At 41.9% G+C, this 17862-nt stretch overlaps 1 protein-coding gene across 9 annotated transcripts in view; it reads left to right on the forward strand.

The window, feature by feature from the left end:
* The window catches only part of ptk2aa (protein tyrosine kinase 2aa), a 551780-nt gene that overhangs the window by 440620 nt on the left and 93298 nt on the right, over positions 1-17862 (forward strand). The window contains exon 1 of one of the 9 annotated variants that reach the window (XM_041189017.1): positions 15763-16078. The exons of the other annotated variants lie outside the window; for them this stretch is intronic. Within the exon in view, the coding sequence (XP_041044951.1) occupies positions 16005-16078 (74 nt within the window). The 5' untranslated portion in view covers positions 15763-16004. Of the gene's footprint in view, positions 1-15762; positions 16079-17862 lie in introns of those variants that run through there. 9 annotated transcript variants of the gene reach the window in all.

Below are 17862 nucleotides of genomic sequence, written 5' to 3' on the forward strand. Positions count from 1 at the left end.
TTAAGTGAAAACTTATATCACTAAATTATGATTTATTTCAGCAATTTACCTTAACAGGTTCTATTCATTGTGAAGTGATTTATAGATCCACTTGGGATTTGTATTACAGTACTCTTCCCTGCATTTGTTCATTGAACTACAATTTATTGCACCAATGCAGTTATGTGGATCAGTGTTATTGATAGAACATCTTATCCCTTCCAACCAACACTCGAGTTGAAAGCCTGTGCATGAAGCAGCCCTCTTCTGTGACTGTCAATGTCAAAGATCTAATGCAAGGTCAATGCTTTTCTAAATAAATACATTTTGGTTCTTTACAACTAATTTATTTCCCTGCAGGTAGGGAAGCAATTGATTATAGTACATGGGCTTATGAATTGAGATGGATTTTAATATTAATAAATGAAAGATAATGCATATTGGAAGCAGAATCATGAATGGGAGTATATTTAGCACAAGTATGAAAGGAAAAGTATTGACCATCAAAAGTATAATCTGTCCAACTTTTATCCCATTGAAGTCAACGGAATCAACATGGGGTGTGATCTAAAATGCTGGCAGTGTGGTCTGCCAGATTATCACCCAGATTGCGAAGTTCAAAATTATCCCCACTGATGATACAAAGAAAGTTTAGAGAAGGGCAATGCTCTAAATTACAAAGAAGGAATAACTGAATTGAGATGAAAATAATCCAGGTTTAGTTGTAAAACATTTACAAAATGGTGTTATCATTATAAGAAGGCTAATTAACTTGGTCTGTGATCACAAAACAAGTTGATGCAGAGATTAGCCAGCATTAACTGAGACTCAAGATTAAAATCTGCAGAGAGACGCATATGTGGAACAGGAATTTAGCAAAAACACTTAATTCTATGTCAGTTAACCATTTTGAAAAAGAGCTGGAAAGGTAGGCAAAGTAAATGACATTGTACTTCTCCACATTTAACTCTATCTGCCAGTTTTGCCCACTCACCTAATCATCTTCACAACTTTCTTGCCCTATGTACTACTTACTATAAGAACAAAGAAAAGTACAGCACAGGAACAGGCCCTTCGGCCCTCCAAGCCTGCGCTGATCATATTGCCTGTCAACTAAAACATTTTACACTTCCGGGGTCCATATCCCTCTATTCCCATCCTATTCATGTATTTGTCAAGCTGCCTCTTAAACATCACTATCATACTTGCTTCCACCACCTCCTCTGGCAGCGAATTCCAGACACTCACTACCCTCTGCGTAAAAATCTTGCCCCGCACATCTCCTCTATAGTTTTCTCCTCTCACCTAAATCTATGTCCCCTAATAATTGACTCTTGCACCCTGGGAAGAAGCTTCTGACTATCTACTCTGTCCATGCCACTCAATTTTGTAAGCTTCTATCAAGTCCCCCCTCAATCTCCGTCGCTCTAGTGAGAACAATCCGAGTTTCTCCAACCTCTCTTCATAGCTAATAACCTCCAGACCATGCAGCATCCCGGTAAACCTCCTCTGCACCCTCTCCAACGCCTCCATATCCTTCTGGTAATGTGGCGACCAGAATTGCACGCAATATTCCAAGTGTGGCCTAACCAAGGTTCTATACAGCTGCAGCATGACTTCCCAGCTTTTACACTCAATACCCCTGCCGATGAAGGCAAGCATGCCAAATGCCTTCCTGACTACTTTATCCACCTGCGTTGCCACTTTCATTAACCTGTGGACCTGTACACCCAGATCCCTCTGCCCGTCAATGCACTTAAGGGTTCTGCCATTTACTGTATAATTCCTGCCTGTATTAGACCTTCCAAAATGCATTACCTCGCATTTGTCCGGATTAAACTCCAACTGCCATTTCTCCGCCCAAGTCTCCAACTGATCTATATCCCTATGTCACCTAACTTGATGTCGACAGCAGACCTGGATTGATGGCTCTCTCTTCCTTCATCCAAATCTTTTATAAATGTACTGAAAAATTGAGACCCCAGTACAGGTACCTTGGGGGGCACCACTAGTCACTTTTTCTCAATTTGAGCACTTTATCCCAACTTTCTGCCATCAATTCTGTACACATGTCAATAGGATGCCTCCAGTTCCATGTACCTTCATTTTTGTTAACAGCCCTACATTGCATTTTTCTGCCTACTTAAAGGGGTGTAATTTAAAAAATCACCAAGACACTCAAACTTAGAAGGCCTAAATCTCAAACGTGCCCTGTTTTGAAGTTGTGAAGAGCCAAAATGTTTTTATTTAGAAAAGCATTAACCTTGCATTAAAGCTTGCATTAGATCTTTGACATTGACGGTCACAGAAGAGGGCTGCTTCGCGCACAGATGCAGTGTCTAAAATCAGGACCGAGACCATTCCAGGTGGTTTTCCCGATTTCGGAGATGGGACCCTTAATCAGACCGGCCAACTGCACATGCCTGCTGTGTATCCCCAGGCAGCTCAGTGAAGACCATTTTAATTTTAGGCCACTCTAACTCTCGGGTAGGTGTTGGAGGACAGGGTTGGCCTGGAAATGGGGGTCAGTGACCAGGAAGGAGGTGATGGTAGCGATCAGAAATGGGGGCAACCAGTGGCCAACAGCAGCCGTATTTTCAATGTACTCCTTCAACTCCAGGTTTTGTATTCAGGCAAGTATTTTTACCTTCTCTGGTAGATACTCACAATGGTCCCTTTAAAGAATGTTGCTTAAGCTGTTTGTCACCCTTGGCAACTGCAGTTAGAGCAAACCAATTGCATATAAGGAGAGCGGAGCATAAAATAGACATTAGGCATCCTACTGGTAGATGCAAAGACGCTCATGCCTGTTTGAGGCACAGGCCCTAGATGCCTCTTTTGATGTTAATACCAGTATTGCATACGGAAGTCTGCCTTAGAATGTGTCTGCACTGCCTGTCTTGTTGGACACCTACAAAACAGGTGAGTCATCACCGATTTAAAAGAGTATCAAAAACGTCTTGTTCTCAGACCATTCTGGCTTTCAGACAGCCTGATTTTGGATAATGTAAATAAAATCCTTAATAATACTCCAAACTGCAAACGGTTGTGCTGGTAATTTTCTTTTATTATGTCTATACTTGTGGTTCAGTTTGATTCTCCATAAGCCCTGCATCTAACTTTTAATGTACTGCTTTTGACTTTTGAGTAACTAATTTTTTGGCATCAGTCAAAATATGCCAAAGAAACTCATTGCTGACTCACTGAAAAATGTTTTCTTTCAACCTTTTCCTAAGTAAACCTAAATTGGCATTGATCTGTACAGAAAATTGAAATGAACCAGAACTTAATCTCCTTTATTAGCCAATGAAAACATTAATGTTGCTTAACCTTGTGAGAAGTAATCTGATTATTCACAAACTACTGCAAGATTTGGAGATTGTATAAAAGCTATAGGATAGTGTTTTGAAAAGCAGAAAGGGTTATCTGGTCCTCTCCTGTTTAATTCCTCACTTGAATTTTTGCATAAATTATTTTCCTTGATTTCAGTGTCACTCCCATGAGCAGATCTTTCATTCCTGAAGAACCTGTCCAATATCAGAGTAAGCAAAGTAGGCCTTGGAGTTCAATCAGAAAACCTCTGTCATTGTGCTCCATCTTACTGGAATAATATGCTGCTGTGCAATCCCTCTATTATTGATGGGTAGAAGAATATGCAGTGTCAGACGTCTGTCACCTGCTGGATAGAATATTGCTAAGGCTCTGTACTGATGGTCATTAATCCCTGTTAATATTGTAGTTTATAGTTTTTCAAAGGGTCATGCCATGCAAGTAAATGTATCTCATTTACACCAAGTGCATCACCTGGTAAAGTCCAATAAACTAATCTATCACAGACAAGAGTGCTTTGGTACTGTCACATCAGCTCCCTCTGACTGTGACTTCCAAAGCTTCCTCATGTACGAGTCCAGTGCCTTACTTTTGAGGGCTGTGTGCATATACTTAGCACAGCATAATGGCTGCAAACACTCACAAGTTTTAATATTCCATGGGCTCTGGGAAAGCTGTTTGACAGACATGCCACCCCTGTGCCTGCACCCTTTGTACTTGATTTTGCTATGGTCATGTTGCATTGCATAACAAAGGATGCGAGTTTTGCCTAGCTGACACCATCTTGCCACATTTGCCTCTTGGACAAATTTCTTAATCCACCAACTCTGTTCATTGACAGAGGCTAGATATTACACACAAGCTTTATTTTTACCTATCCCTGAGGGTCTGTCCTACCACCAAAGCTATACTGAGGTTGGACCATGCATCCTTCCCTTGAATATAACGCACAAGTTTACCTTGTATAGTACAAGGTGTGGTGACTTGTTTTCTGTGCCATTTCATGGACCAAAGTGAATGGCGAACACTTCAATGTATAAAGCGCATCTAAGCTTGAACTTTTTTCTGAGGTCTGAGGTCTCTGCCTACATTTCTGTCTGCCATCTCACTGGTGGGGTCAAAAGGCTGTACCTCCTTCAGCCCTACTCAGGTCTGACCATTTGGTTTTCCTAGACCACCTATTAAGCACATGACTTGCCATGCTCCACATGTTTCTGCTCTATTTCCTTCCCTGAGAGCATGCTGCTCCCTGGCACTGGTCAGATGAGTGAATCTTGTGCCATGATGTCAGTATCTACTATAGCTGACTGTGCTGGGTTAACAGAACTTGCATTCTCCCTTTGCAGTCTTTGTCTCATCTCTGCTAAATAGTCCAGCATTTAGCTTCAATATCCACATTACTTCCTAGTAGAACCTCAAATGTAATGATTGCTGAAATCAGTGATTTTACTCCTTTGCAAATAGGATATTCCAGCCAAATTCTGACCAGGGGTATGCTGAGACCCAGTAAAGCCCAGGGCGCTTAAGATTATTCATGGGTTGGGAAAGCTAAAGACTATAAGGAATTTTTAAAAATATCAAACCAACGCTGAAATATTTTACAAGTATGTCAGTTGAAAGAAGATTGTTAAAAGCGAGTGGCATCCTTGAGAGGACCAGATGATGATCAGAAAATGGTACAGTTGTTTAAAAACTACTTAGTAGCAGTTTTTACTAAATGGAAGAGGATACGGATCCTAATATGACTGAGTAAGCTGAATAATATTATGAATGCAAATTATATTTCGGATAAATTAATTCAGCTATAAGAAGAAAAAGCACAAGTGTCTGATCCTGAGGGAAGAAATTGTATCTCAGGGACCAGGAAGTGTGCCAGATAAATGGAAATTGACCTAACATTTTTTGAAAGAAAAAATAAGCCAATTTGGATAATTACAGGCCAATTAGAATAACATCTGTGATTGTATTTCATGTTTTCCTACAACCATTTCTAAGATCCTTTTTTCCACCCTATACTACCAATTGTGAAAAGTTCCTTTTATTTCAGTTCCATTTATTGCAATTCCTGTTTGCAAATCTGATTCCCACAAAAATTGCTTTAATGAGACATGACACTTTAGCATCTAGGACTCTTACCTCTCAATTTGGTTGGGTCAAGTATTTAACATGCTTAAGAACAAGTTTGACCTGAATTCCACTTTCTTTTTTGCATTATATGGGTGAGGAGAAATAGAAGTCAAAAAAGCATCATGATTTGCTTCATGAGCAGGTAGATATTGCGAACAGTTAGATTGGATCGGAGATTCAAAAGCTGTTCAGTTAGAAGTTCGCATTATGAATTTCCGGTTTCTAGAATTTTGATAAGTTCAGACTTTTTGAAAAAACAGGGCAAGAAATGAGAACTGAGCTAGGAAGCCAAAGTGTGAAAATAAGATGGCCAGCGTTAGGAAGCACTGTGTAGGTGGTTTAATCACGAGAACTCTGAAAATCCTGTTTTGTGGCAGCCTGTTGAAAGCTAGTGAGTTCAGCATAGAACGCTTTGAAGCAGCAAATAGATTCCTGTGCTGCTGGAAAGAGACATAACCTTGATTACAACAAGCTGTCTGGTGAAAATACGGAGTGACAACCTAGCCACAGATGCACGGACGGAGTAAGTGTTGCCAGGTTTGTTAGCAGAGTGACCGTGAACATATTACGGCAATAAGCCATGTTTTTGTCATGTCATTACTGATCAAATCTTTGCAAACGAAGGAGAGAAGATGAACAGTAGCAAACTGGGGAAAGAGTGCCCCATGTTGTTATGCCAGTTTGGGCAAGTGGAAATCTCCTGAGATAGGAAAAACACAAACTGTCATGACTAAAAAAAATGTGAGAACCTGACCAACTGATTGAAAGGATGCAAACAGCTTTTGGAAGCCAGCTACAATCTTTGAATGCCAGGATAAGAATGCACTACATGGTGCTTTTGATAGAGAATGTCGCTTGATATTACGTTTCTCTTTATCTTTAACCAAAAGGAACATCTTTATCCAAAGCGTGGCAAGAAAGTGGAACTCACTACCACAAGTATTAAATGAGGCAAGTGGCATAGGCATATTTAAAGAGAAGCTAGATAAGCACATGAGGGAGAAAAGAATAGTAGGTTATGCTGAGGTCAGATGAAAATGGGTGGGAAGAGGCTTGTTTGTTATTTAAGTGCTGTCATAGACCAGTTGGGTCAAATGGCCTTTTTCTGTGCTGTAAATTTATATGTAATCTAATATTACTTACTTGGTTCCAGGTACTAGAGGATGTATTATTTATATCATTAAGAAACATAAGAAGCAATTCCTGCACATAGTCTGTTTTAGATTCTACTGAGGAAACAGCGTTTTATGAAAAACTATAGCCTGATGGGTGCTATGCACTTAAACAGTAAATTTGGAATGTAGTAACCCCAGTGGAGGAGGGAAGTGACTGGATTCCTGGGTGCTTGAGTGAAGCAGAGGTTGATCTTTTAGTTTTGGTGGATAATGACATTGACGTCCACAGAGAGGTGACTCACGCAGAAGTCATTATACTCTGGAAGACTTGGAAACAAAGGCTGTGGAGGATCTAAATAAAGGTGTGTCTAAACTGGAAATTCCCAAAGTTAGTGAGGTAAATTCTGCACTGTGTGTTATCTATTGATTTATTGAGTCAATGGAGAGTGAGATGTTTTAACTTGTGCACTGAAAGGGAATGTGTGAAGGATGATGACTTCTGACCTTCAGCAAAATCAGAACTTAAGAATTTTTCATCACATTAGAAAAGCTCAAATGAAAACAGTTGTTCTTTATTTAGTAAGATGCTATGCTGTAACTGCAGAAAGTGGAATGGAAGAAAATGATTGAAGGGGAGGGGGTGCAGAATCTCTGTTTCCCACCTAAAAAAGTCAAACTTCCACATCTATGAGAATTAAGGATAAAGATGCAACCTTATTAAATTTAACCAAAGTGAAAAAATGATCCGGAATATGGTTCTATTCAGTTGATGAACGTGGTTGGTCACTTTGGAGGTTAATCTGACAGTATACAGTCCAGTTTGTTGGGCTTTGCTAACAGTGGCTGACAGTAGAACTTGCATAACTGTTCATCCCTTAGATGATGTAATTCTATCAGTTGCCTGGGCAACTTCAGCTTTATGACTGTAATGAGCAAGGAATATATTAATTTTCTTCTAACTATGAAACATAGCCTCTGAAGGAGGCAAACATGCAGTCACCCCATTCATGTTCTTAGTATAAAATGCTAGGGAATTTTTTAAATCATCCAATTCGCACAGTGTTTATAATCTTTTGATTTGATTTTGACCTCATTCGAAAAAACTCTTCAGTGCTCATGAAACAAAAGAGCAAAATCTATGAACATTTTCCACTCTAGAATCATCATGATCTTATTCTTAAGCCCCCTGCCTGAAGCCAGCAGTCTCTACTGTAGGTAGGGCAAGGAGGCAGGTCCTGAATCCACCCCAGCCAGAACAGGGATTGTTGGCACCAATTTCATTCACACCAGCCCATGCTCCCGATCTATATGAATGTTGCAATCTGGAGCTATGAATAGGTTTGGTAGAGGCTCCAATTTCTTTCCATCACATGGCTGACCAGGAATATCTCCTGCTCTTACCGCCTGCCATTGAATATATTGGCGTATGTATGGTTTTACAAGTTGATACTCAACCTGTTTGGCCACATTATGAACGCACTTTCCTTGGTCATCAAGTTCTGGAGTGGGACTTGAACCCGGAGCTTCTGGCTCAGAGGCAGCAACTCTACCCACTACGCTACAAGATGTCCTTTACAATCTAGAAATGAGACAGAAAGTTTTCACGAACCAACAAATGGAGCACACAATGGAGAAGGGTCTTGCATCAAAAGTTTGTTGAAACAACACTCTTCTATCTACTTTTCTGCAAGTTTTTTTTAACCCTGAAATTTAATTTTCTCACTCTTGAACATGTGAGCACTGTTTTTATAATTTCCTGACCAGGAAAATGCTGCTTTAACTGCTGCCATCAGTTCATTGCCTTCTCGATAGTGTGTGAAAGAGGTCAGTGTGATAGATGGCTCATCTGTCCTTTCTTGTTTTCATCCTCATCCCATCCTTGCAAGGAAGTGCCTCCTCTCAACATCCGTGCCGATGGCATATGTGAAATGAACTCGATAGGAAGAAGTCATGCATATGAATCCTGGTGCTATCAGAAGGACAGAATGTTACACACCAACATATTGAGCTGCTTTTCCACCTTAGAGCACCAGTGTTGTGTACTGGAGACACATGCAATTCTGCGATGGGCAGGTTTTCAGTGGTGAAACCCGCCATCAGCTGACAATGCTGCAGCTACGGTTGGGCTATAAAAGAGCCTCCTGGGCAAACAGGGAGGCTTTTCATCACTGCCACAACTTTTCTGCCCAACTCCATTGCCATTGACATTGACTTTGAGAGATGGCCTTTCAATATTATATTTCACTTATAAATATTTCATATTACATTGGTTTCACTTTATTCATCAGTGAATCATCGTTATTTTTTGAGTGATTAATGTACTAGCACTCCTCATGTTTGGAGTGCATTTATGCTTATGGAAGAATTAGGGATATTTCCATTATTGTGGAAGAAAGAACATTGTATTCTCCTGTTCACTCTTTATTGAATGTCCATGTTATACTCGTTATTCTGTGGGACATGGCTGAACTTGCAGAGTCAGCTGGCCCTCCCTTCTATGCATTGTAAAGGACATTGCCCAAGATCGCTCTCAGTGGGGATAATTGATATGTATGTGAACCCAAAGCCCTGTAAGGACACTGATAGCCAACACATTGAGATCAACACTCATTTGGACAGTAATTACACTGACTTTAAGCTACTCATTTTCATACCTTGACTGACTATTCCCACCTCACCCAGGACATAAAGCCCTTCCCACTTCACTCCTCCATGATCCCAAACCCACCGCCTGTCCTCCCATGGATCCCTCTTCAACCTCTCCATGCCCCAAACCCCACTCCACACTGCAACCCCCTCTCCTCACCACTTCCTCGCCCTTGTCAGTCCTGAGCCTCCATGCAAGCTGCCATTCTCCTGTTCCCCTCCCTTGTGCCATAGAGTTAAACAAAAAAGAACTGTGATCTTACACGCAACTGCACAAAGCCAACTGATGCACAGCACCTTCAATAAACGTGAACTGGGTGCCATGAGATTCTCTTGTGCTGCTGACTTTATCTTGATGTTAGGACATAATTAAAAAACATTTTATTCAAATGAATATTTATGGCATGCATACATATTACAAGAATGAACCCGCCACAAGCCAGCAAGCAGCTTGACGTGCTGCAAACGCACCACTGCCTTTATCTCTGCATCTCAACTGTCCGTCAGGATATCAGGATTTTGCAATTTGCCTGATTAAGTCACCCCGCACAACACTTTTCCCACTCTCAAAGGCTCCATAACATTCTCCTCCTTTTGCATTTTTTTTTCATTCATGGGATGTGGGCATCGCTGGCTGGGCCAGCATTTATTGTCCATCCTTAATTGTCCATGAGAAGGTGGTGGTGAGCTGTCTTTTTGAACCACTGCGTTCCATATAGTGTGGGTACACCCACCGTGCTGTTAGGAAGGGAATTCCAGGATTTTGACCCAGTGACAGTGAAGTAACAGTGATATATTTCCAAGTTAGGATGGTGTGTGGCTTGGAGGGGAACTTCCAGGTGGCATTCACATGTACCTGCTGCCCTTGTCCTTCTAGATAGTAGTGGTCGTGGGTTTGTAAGGTGTCTAAGCAGTCTTTGTGAGTTCCTGCAGTGTACCTTGTAGGTAGTACACACTGCTACCACTGTGCATTGGTGGTGGAGAGAGTGAATGTTTGTGGATGGGGTATCAATCAAGGCAGCTGCTTTGTCCTAGATGATGTCAAGCTTCTTAAGTGTTGTTGGAGTTGCATTCATCCAGGCAAGAGGAGAGTATTCCATCACACTCCTTTCTTTTACCTTCGAGACAGTGGACAGGCTTTGGGGAATCAGGAGGTGAGTTACTCGCCACAGGATTTCTAGCCTCTGATCTGCTCTTGTAGTCACAGTATTTATATGGCTCGTTAAGTTCAGATTCTGGTCAATGGTAACCCGCAGGATGTTGATAGTGGCGATTCAATGATGGTAATGCCATTAAATGTCACGGGGTGATGATTACATTCTCTCTTGTTGGAGATAGTCTTGCCTGGCACTTGTGTGGTGCGAATGTTACTTGCTACTTGTCAGCCCAAGCCTGGCCATTGTCCAAATAGAGCAAGACCTGGGCATGGACTGCTTCGGTATCTGATGAGTCGCGAATGGTGCTGAACATTGTGCAATCATCAGCGAACATCCCCACTTCTGATCTTATAACAGAAGGACAATCATTGATGAAGCAGCTTCAGATGGTTGGGCCTAGGACACTACCCTGAGTAATTCCTGCAGCAATGTCCTGGAACTGAGATGATTGACCTCCAGCAACCACAACGATCTTCCTTTGTGCTAGATATAACTCCAGCCAGTGAAGAGTTTCCCCCCAGATTCTCATTGACTCCAGTTTTGCTGGGGCTCCTTGATGCCATACTCGGTCAGATTCTAACTTGATGTCAAGGGCAGTCACACTCGCCTCACCTCTGGAATTCAGTTCTGTTGTCCATGTTTGAACCAAGGTTGTAATGAAGTCAGGAGCTGAGTGATCCTGGCGGAACCCAAACTGATCTTCAGTGAGCAGGTTGTTGTTAAGCAAGGGCCACTCGATAGCACTATTGATGACCCCTTCCATCACTTTACTGATGATGGAGTGTAGACTGATGGAGCAGTACTTGGCGGGTTGAATTTGTCCTGCCTTTTGTGTACAGGACATAGCTGGGAAATTTTCCACATTGCCGGGTAAATACCAGTTTTGTAGCTGCACTGGAACAGTGTGGCTAGGAGCGTGGCAAGTTCTGGAGCACAAGCCTTCAGTACTATTTCTGGAATATTGTCAGGACCCATAGCCTTTGCAGTATCCAGTGTCTTCAACCATTTCTTGATATCACGTGAAGTGAATCGAATTGGCTGAAGACTGGCATCTGTGGTGCTGGGACCTCCGAAGGAGGCTGAGGTGGATCATCTACTCGGCACTTCTGGCTGATTATTGCAAATGTTTCAGCCTTATCTTTTGCACTGATGTTCTGGGCTCCCCCATCATTGAGGATGGGGATATTTGTGGAGCTGTGTCCTCTAGTGAGTTGTTTAATTGTCCACCACCATTTATGATTTTATGATTGGACGTGGCAGTACTGCAGAGCTTACTTCTGATCCTGGCTGTGGGATCGCTTAGCTCTCTCTATCACATGCTGCTTATGTTGTTTGGTATGCAAGTTGTCCTGTGTTGTAGCTTCACCAGGTTGACACCTCATTTTTTGGTATGTCTGGTGCTGCTCTTGGCATGCCTTTCCGTACTCTTCATTTAACAAGGGCTGATCCCCTTGGTGGTAATGGTAGTGTGGGGGATATGCCGGGCCATGAGATTACAGATTGTGGTTGAGTAAAATTCTGTTGCTGCTGATGGTCCCAAGTGCCTCATGGATGACCAGTATTGAGTTGCAAGATCTGTTCGAAATCTATCCCATTTAGTACAGTGAAGGTGCAACACAATATGATAGAGGATATCCTCGATGTGAAGATGGGACTTCGTCTCCACAAAGTCACTCCTACTGATACTGTCATGGACAGATGCATCTGCGGTAGGCAGGTTGGTGAGGATGAGGTCAGATATGTTTCACCCACTTGTTCTTTTCCTCACTACCTGCTGTAGACCCAGTCTCGCAGCTATGTCTTTGAGGACTTGGCCAGTATGGTCAGTAGTGGTGCTACCAAGCCACACATGGTGATGGATATTGAAGTCCCAGAGTACATTCTGCACCCTTGCCACCTTTAGTACTTCCTCCAAGTGGTGTTCAACATGGAGGAGCACTGATTAATCAGCTGATTGGGGTGGTGTGTGATAATCAGCTGGAGGTTTTCTTGCTCATGTTTGACCTGATGCCATGAGACTTCATGGGGTCCAGAGTCAATGTTGAGGGCTCTCACGGCAGCTTTCTCCCGGCTGTATATCACTGTGCTGCCACCTCTGCTGGGTCTGTTCTGCTGTTGGAAATAGCCATGATTGGTGATGGTGATGCCTAGGACGTTATCTGTAATGTATGATTCTGTGAGTATGACTGTCAGGCTGTTGCTTGACTAGTCTGTGGGACAGCTCTCCCAATTTTGGCATAAGCCCAGATGTTAGCAAGGAGGACTTTGCAGGGTCGACAAGGTTGAGTTTGCCATAGTCATTTCCAGTACCTAAGTTGATGCTGGGTGGTCCCTCCGGCTTCATTCCTTATAGACTTTCTAGCGGTTTGATACAGCAAGAGGGAATGCACTGTTGGACCTGGTTCTGGGGAATGAGTTGGCCCAAGTGGATCAGATATCAATGGCAGAGCATTTAGGGGACAGGAGTCATTGTATCATAAGGTTTAGATTGACCATGGCAAAGGACAAGGAACAATCCAGAGCAGGGATAATTCATTGGGGGAAAGCCAACTTTGATGGGATGAGAATTGTGAGAGTTGGAATCAAATGTTAGCAGAAAAGGCAGTAGCTGAACAATGGACTACCTTCAAAGGAAAATTATTGCAGGTAATGTCAAGGTATATACCCTTAAAGGGGAAATAAATCAATGACTTGGATGACAAGAGAGAGAGAGGTAAAGATGAAAAGGAAGAAGTGTGAATATGACAGATGTCAGGTACAAAATACAATTTCAAATCAGGCTATATGCAATGGAAAATCAGGCTGAATACAAAAGGACCAGAGGGGAATTGAAAAAAACTAATAAAAGCAAAGAGAGAGCATGAAAAGAAACTGGCAGATAATATAAAAGGGAATCTGAAGATCTTCTATAAACATATAAATAATAAAAGGGTGATAAAAGAAAGAGTAGGACTGATTAGGGATAAAAAAGGGGAATTGCAAGTAGAGGCAGGAGAAATAGCTGAGGTATTAAATGAGTGCTTTGCATCTGTCTTTACAAAGGAGGAAGATGCTACCCAGGCTGAGGTGAGAGAAGAGGTAACTGGCACTCTAGAAGAATTTACAATTGAAAAGGAGGAGGTTTTTAGAAAGGCTATCTTAACTTAAAATTGATAAGGTACCAAGGACCAATGGCAGGATGAAATGCATCCAAGGGTACTGAGAGAAATGAGAGTAGAAAGTGCAGAAGCACTAGTGATAATCTTCCAGTCTTCCTTAGACACAGAGGTGCTGCCAGATGACTGGAGAATTGCAAATGTTATATACCCTTGTTTAAAAAGGGATGGAAGGATAAAGCCGGCAACTACAGACCAGTCAGTTTGACTTCAATGGTCAGGAAACTTGTGGAAACTATAGTTCGGGACAAAATCAATAGTCACTTAGACAAGTGCAGGATAATTTTTTTATTTATTATTCATTCATGAGTTGTGGGCTTCGCTGGCTGGGCCAGCATTTATTGCCCATCCCTAATTGCCCTTGAGAAGGTGGTGGTCAACTGCCTTCTTGAATCACTGCAGTCCCTGTGGCGTAGGTACACCCATAATGCTGTTAGGGAGGGAGTTCCAGGATTTTGACCCACTTAGGAAATTAAGGAAAGCCAGCATGGATTCATTAAGGGAAAATCATGTTTAACTAACCTGCTGGAGTTTTTTGAGGAGGTAACAGAGGAGGTTGAGAAGGGAAACACTGTTAATGTGGTGTTTATGGATTTTCAAAAGGCATTTGATACAGTGCCACACAACAGATTTGAGTAAAATTCTAGTTCATGGAATAAAAGGGAAAATAGACATTTGAATAAGAAATTGGCCGAGTGACAGGTAACACAGAGTAGCGATAAATGGTTGTTTTTCAGATTGGAGGAAGGACTGTAGTGGAGTTCCCCAAGGGTCAGTGTTATGACCCTTGCTCTTCCTGATATGTATTAATGACCCAGGGTGGTGTGCAGGGCATGATTTCACAATTTACAGATGATATGAAGATTGGAAACGTCAACTGTGATGGGGATAGTCCTGAACTTCAAAAGGACACAGACCTGTTGGTGGATTGGGCAGACAAGTGGCAGATGAAGTTCAGTGCAGAGAAGTGTGAGATGATTCATTTTGGCAGGAAGAATATGGAGTGACAATATAAAATAAAGAGAGAAACTCTAAATGCGATGCAGGGACAGATGGACCTCGGTGTGTATGTACATAAGTCATTGAAGATGGCAGGGCTTGTTGAGAGTGTGGTTAATAAAACATAGGGGATTGAGTACAAGCGTAAGGAGGTCATGTTGAACTTGTATAAATCACTAGTTAAGCTTCATCTGGAGTACTGCATCCAGTTCTGGTCACTGTACTTGAGGAAGGATGTGAAGGCATTGGAGAGAGTACAGAGGAGATTCACAAGAATGATTCCTGGGATGAAGAACTGTAGCCATGAGGATAGATTGGAGAGGTTGGGACTATCTTCCTTGGAGAAAAGAAGGCTGAGTGGAGACTTGAAACAGGCACTCAAGATTCTGAGAGGTATGGATAGGCTAAATAGTGAGAAACTGTTCCCACTCAAGAACTAGAGGGCATAGATGCAAAATAATTGGCAAAAAGAGTAAAGGTGATGTGAAGAAAAAATTTTTTCACCCAGAGGGTGGGTGGAGTCTGGAATGAACTTCCTGAAATGGTGGTGGAGGCAGATTCAATTGAGGTATTCAAGAAGGAATTGGATAGCTATCTAAAAAGGAAGAATGTGCAAAGTTATGGGAACAAGGCAGGGAAGTGGAATTAGGTAGAATGCTCTTTCAGAGAGCCAGTACAGACCTGATGGGTCCGAATGGCCTCCTTATGCACTGTAAAGATTCTAGAATTTTGAGTGGCTGGGCCACTTCATAGGGCATTTAAGAGTCAACCACATTGCTGTGGGCCTAGAGTCATATGTAGGCCAAGCCAGGTAAGGATGGCAGTTTTCCTTCCCTAAAGGACATTAGTGAACCAGATAGGTTTTATGAAAATGGACAATGATTTCGTCGTCACCATTGGATTTTTAATTCCAGATTTTTATTGATTGAATTCAAATTCCATATCTGCTGTGAAGCTTGGTCCCCAGAACATTACCTTGGGTCTCTGGATTACTGGTCCGGTGACAATATCACTACACCACTGCGTCCCCCTTGTTGGTGCAGTTTTGCATCTGTTTCCCACAGTGAAAGAGAAACTTTAAACATGAATTTGAATTGGAAGTGCTGTCATTTAGGCATTCCTTGGATGCAAGATTGGAGTCAGCACTTGGATTTGCTTGGGGCTGTAAACTTGCATACCTCAAAAAAAAAAATAATTTTCCATTAAAATGACTCATTCTGCCAGCCGCTAGCACATCCTGTTTCATCATAATGGGTTTGGTGAGTTGTAATGCATGTGGCTATCGCTCAACTGCTTCCCAGGTTTTCTTTGCTCTCAGTTTTAATCATGCAGCAGTACAGAAAATCTTTTGCTTTCTCGGAACCATGTTTCCAGTGAGACATTTAGTTGCCTAATGATGACATAAATGTTCCCAAAGCAACTTTACTTCAATCAGTCTTGGTTTATTTCCTCTACACTTTTTTTCAAAAAAGAAAAATTGTGGGCCATTTTTTAAAATGCTGATAATGCAGTGGAAGCGTAAAGTCAAGCAACTTTTTGATAAGCATGAAGCACAGTTCACCAACTCTAAGTAAGTATCTTCTATTGACTTAGTTAGATCAGACTGTGTAATTTTCTTAAGTCACCCGTGACTTAAAGTGCATGTCGAAGGAGCTTTCTTAATTCACAAAAGAAAAGTTTCTTTATTTTGAGAAACTGCTGAGCAGAAATGCATCAACTGCCAATGAGTGTGTTTAAAAGTAGTTGTAAAATTTAATGTGACTGTTGAGACATGTGGGTAGAGATTGATGTATTATTTTTGAGTTGCAGTAATTTTTTGAGTTGCTTATACAAGTTGTTAGTTTCCTTCTGTTGAGGAAATGCAACATTTTTATTTAGGTTCATGATAAGTGTTGCGATTATCAAGTTTGTCACTTCAATGACCACATTGTCATCAGTTATTCGTCACTTCCACTTCACTGACTGTCTTCAACAGATGAGGAGTAAAGGTAGAATTTTCAGGGGAGAGAAAAAAAAAATCACAAAGCAGAGCTTCTATTGTTTTATTTCATTTTTTAACCAAGTGAAGCTTTACATATCCAAAGCTGTGCTAATTTTATAATACAAAATATTGTGTTTATGCAAAACTGGAAACAAATTGATCTGTTTGAAATAGTTAAGTGCGTGGATGTTGCACTCGTCAGAAGCTCCCTTAATTTTGTCATATCCCAATAACGCAAAAATTGCTCTGCTATTCTCTCTCCTTTTATTCTTCTCTTACACTCTCCATAGCACCCCTCAGAACCCCAGGAACTTGTCTATTGTTTTCTCCTTTCCACCTTGTATCTCACTCAAATTTTAACGGTGATAATTGAAATTGCGTATTGGTTACTATGTTAGTTAGAGGTAGTGCACTATTGTGAAGTGTGGCTGAACTTGTGATGTTTCACGGAACTCATTTCTTGCTATCTTGACTCCATTCTCTCTCCCCTTGTCCAGTCCCCTCCCACCTACATCCATGATTCCTCTGATGCCCTACGTCTCATCAACAATTTCCAGTTCCCTGGCCCCAACCGCCTCCTCTTCACCATGGACATCCAATCCCTCTACACCTCCATCCCCCACCAGGATGGTCTGATGGCTCTCTGCTTCTTCCTCAAACAGAGGCCCGAACAATCCCCATCCACCACAACTCTCCTCCGATTGGCTGAACTTGTTCTCACACTGAACAATTTCTCCTTAAACTCCTCTCACTTCCTCCAAATAAATGGTGTGGCTATCGGTACCCACATGGGCCCCAGTTATTCCTGTCTCTTTATGGGGTATGTGGAACATTCCTTGTTCCAATCCTACTCCGGCCCCCTCCCACAACTGTTTCTCCGCTACATCAATGATTGCTTCGGTGCTGCTTCATGCTCTCATCTGGACCTGGAAAAATTTATTAATTTTGCTTCCAATTTCCACCCTTCCATCTTTTTCACATGGTCCATCTCTGACACTTCCCTTCCCTTCCTTGACCTCTCTGTCTCAATTTCTGGTGAAAGACTGTCCACCAATATCCATTACAAGCCTACCAACTCCCACAGCTACCTCAACTACAGCTCCTCACACCCCGCTTCCTGTAAGGACTCCCCTTTACTTCACCTCTCCTCACCATCCAAGGGCCCAAACACTCCTTTCAAGAGAAGCAGCATTTCACTTGCACTTCCCTCAATTTAGTCTACTGCATTCGTTGCTCCCAATGCGGTTTCCTCTACATTGGAGAGACCAAACGCAGACTGGGTGACCACTTTACAGAACACCTTCGGTCTGCCGCAAGCATGACCCAGACCTCCCTGTTGCTTGCCATTTAAACACTCCACCCTGCTCTCTTGC

Source organism: Carcharodon carcharias, chromosome 6 (genome assembly GCF_017639515.1).
Source record: "Carcharodon carcharias isolate sCarCar2 chromosome 6, sCarCar2.pri, whole genome shotgun sequence".
Taxonomy (NCBI): domain Eukaryota; kingdom Metazoa; phylum Chordata; class Chondrichthyes; order Lamniformes; family Lamnidae; genus Carcharodon; species Carcharodon carcharias.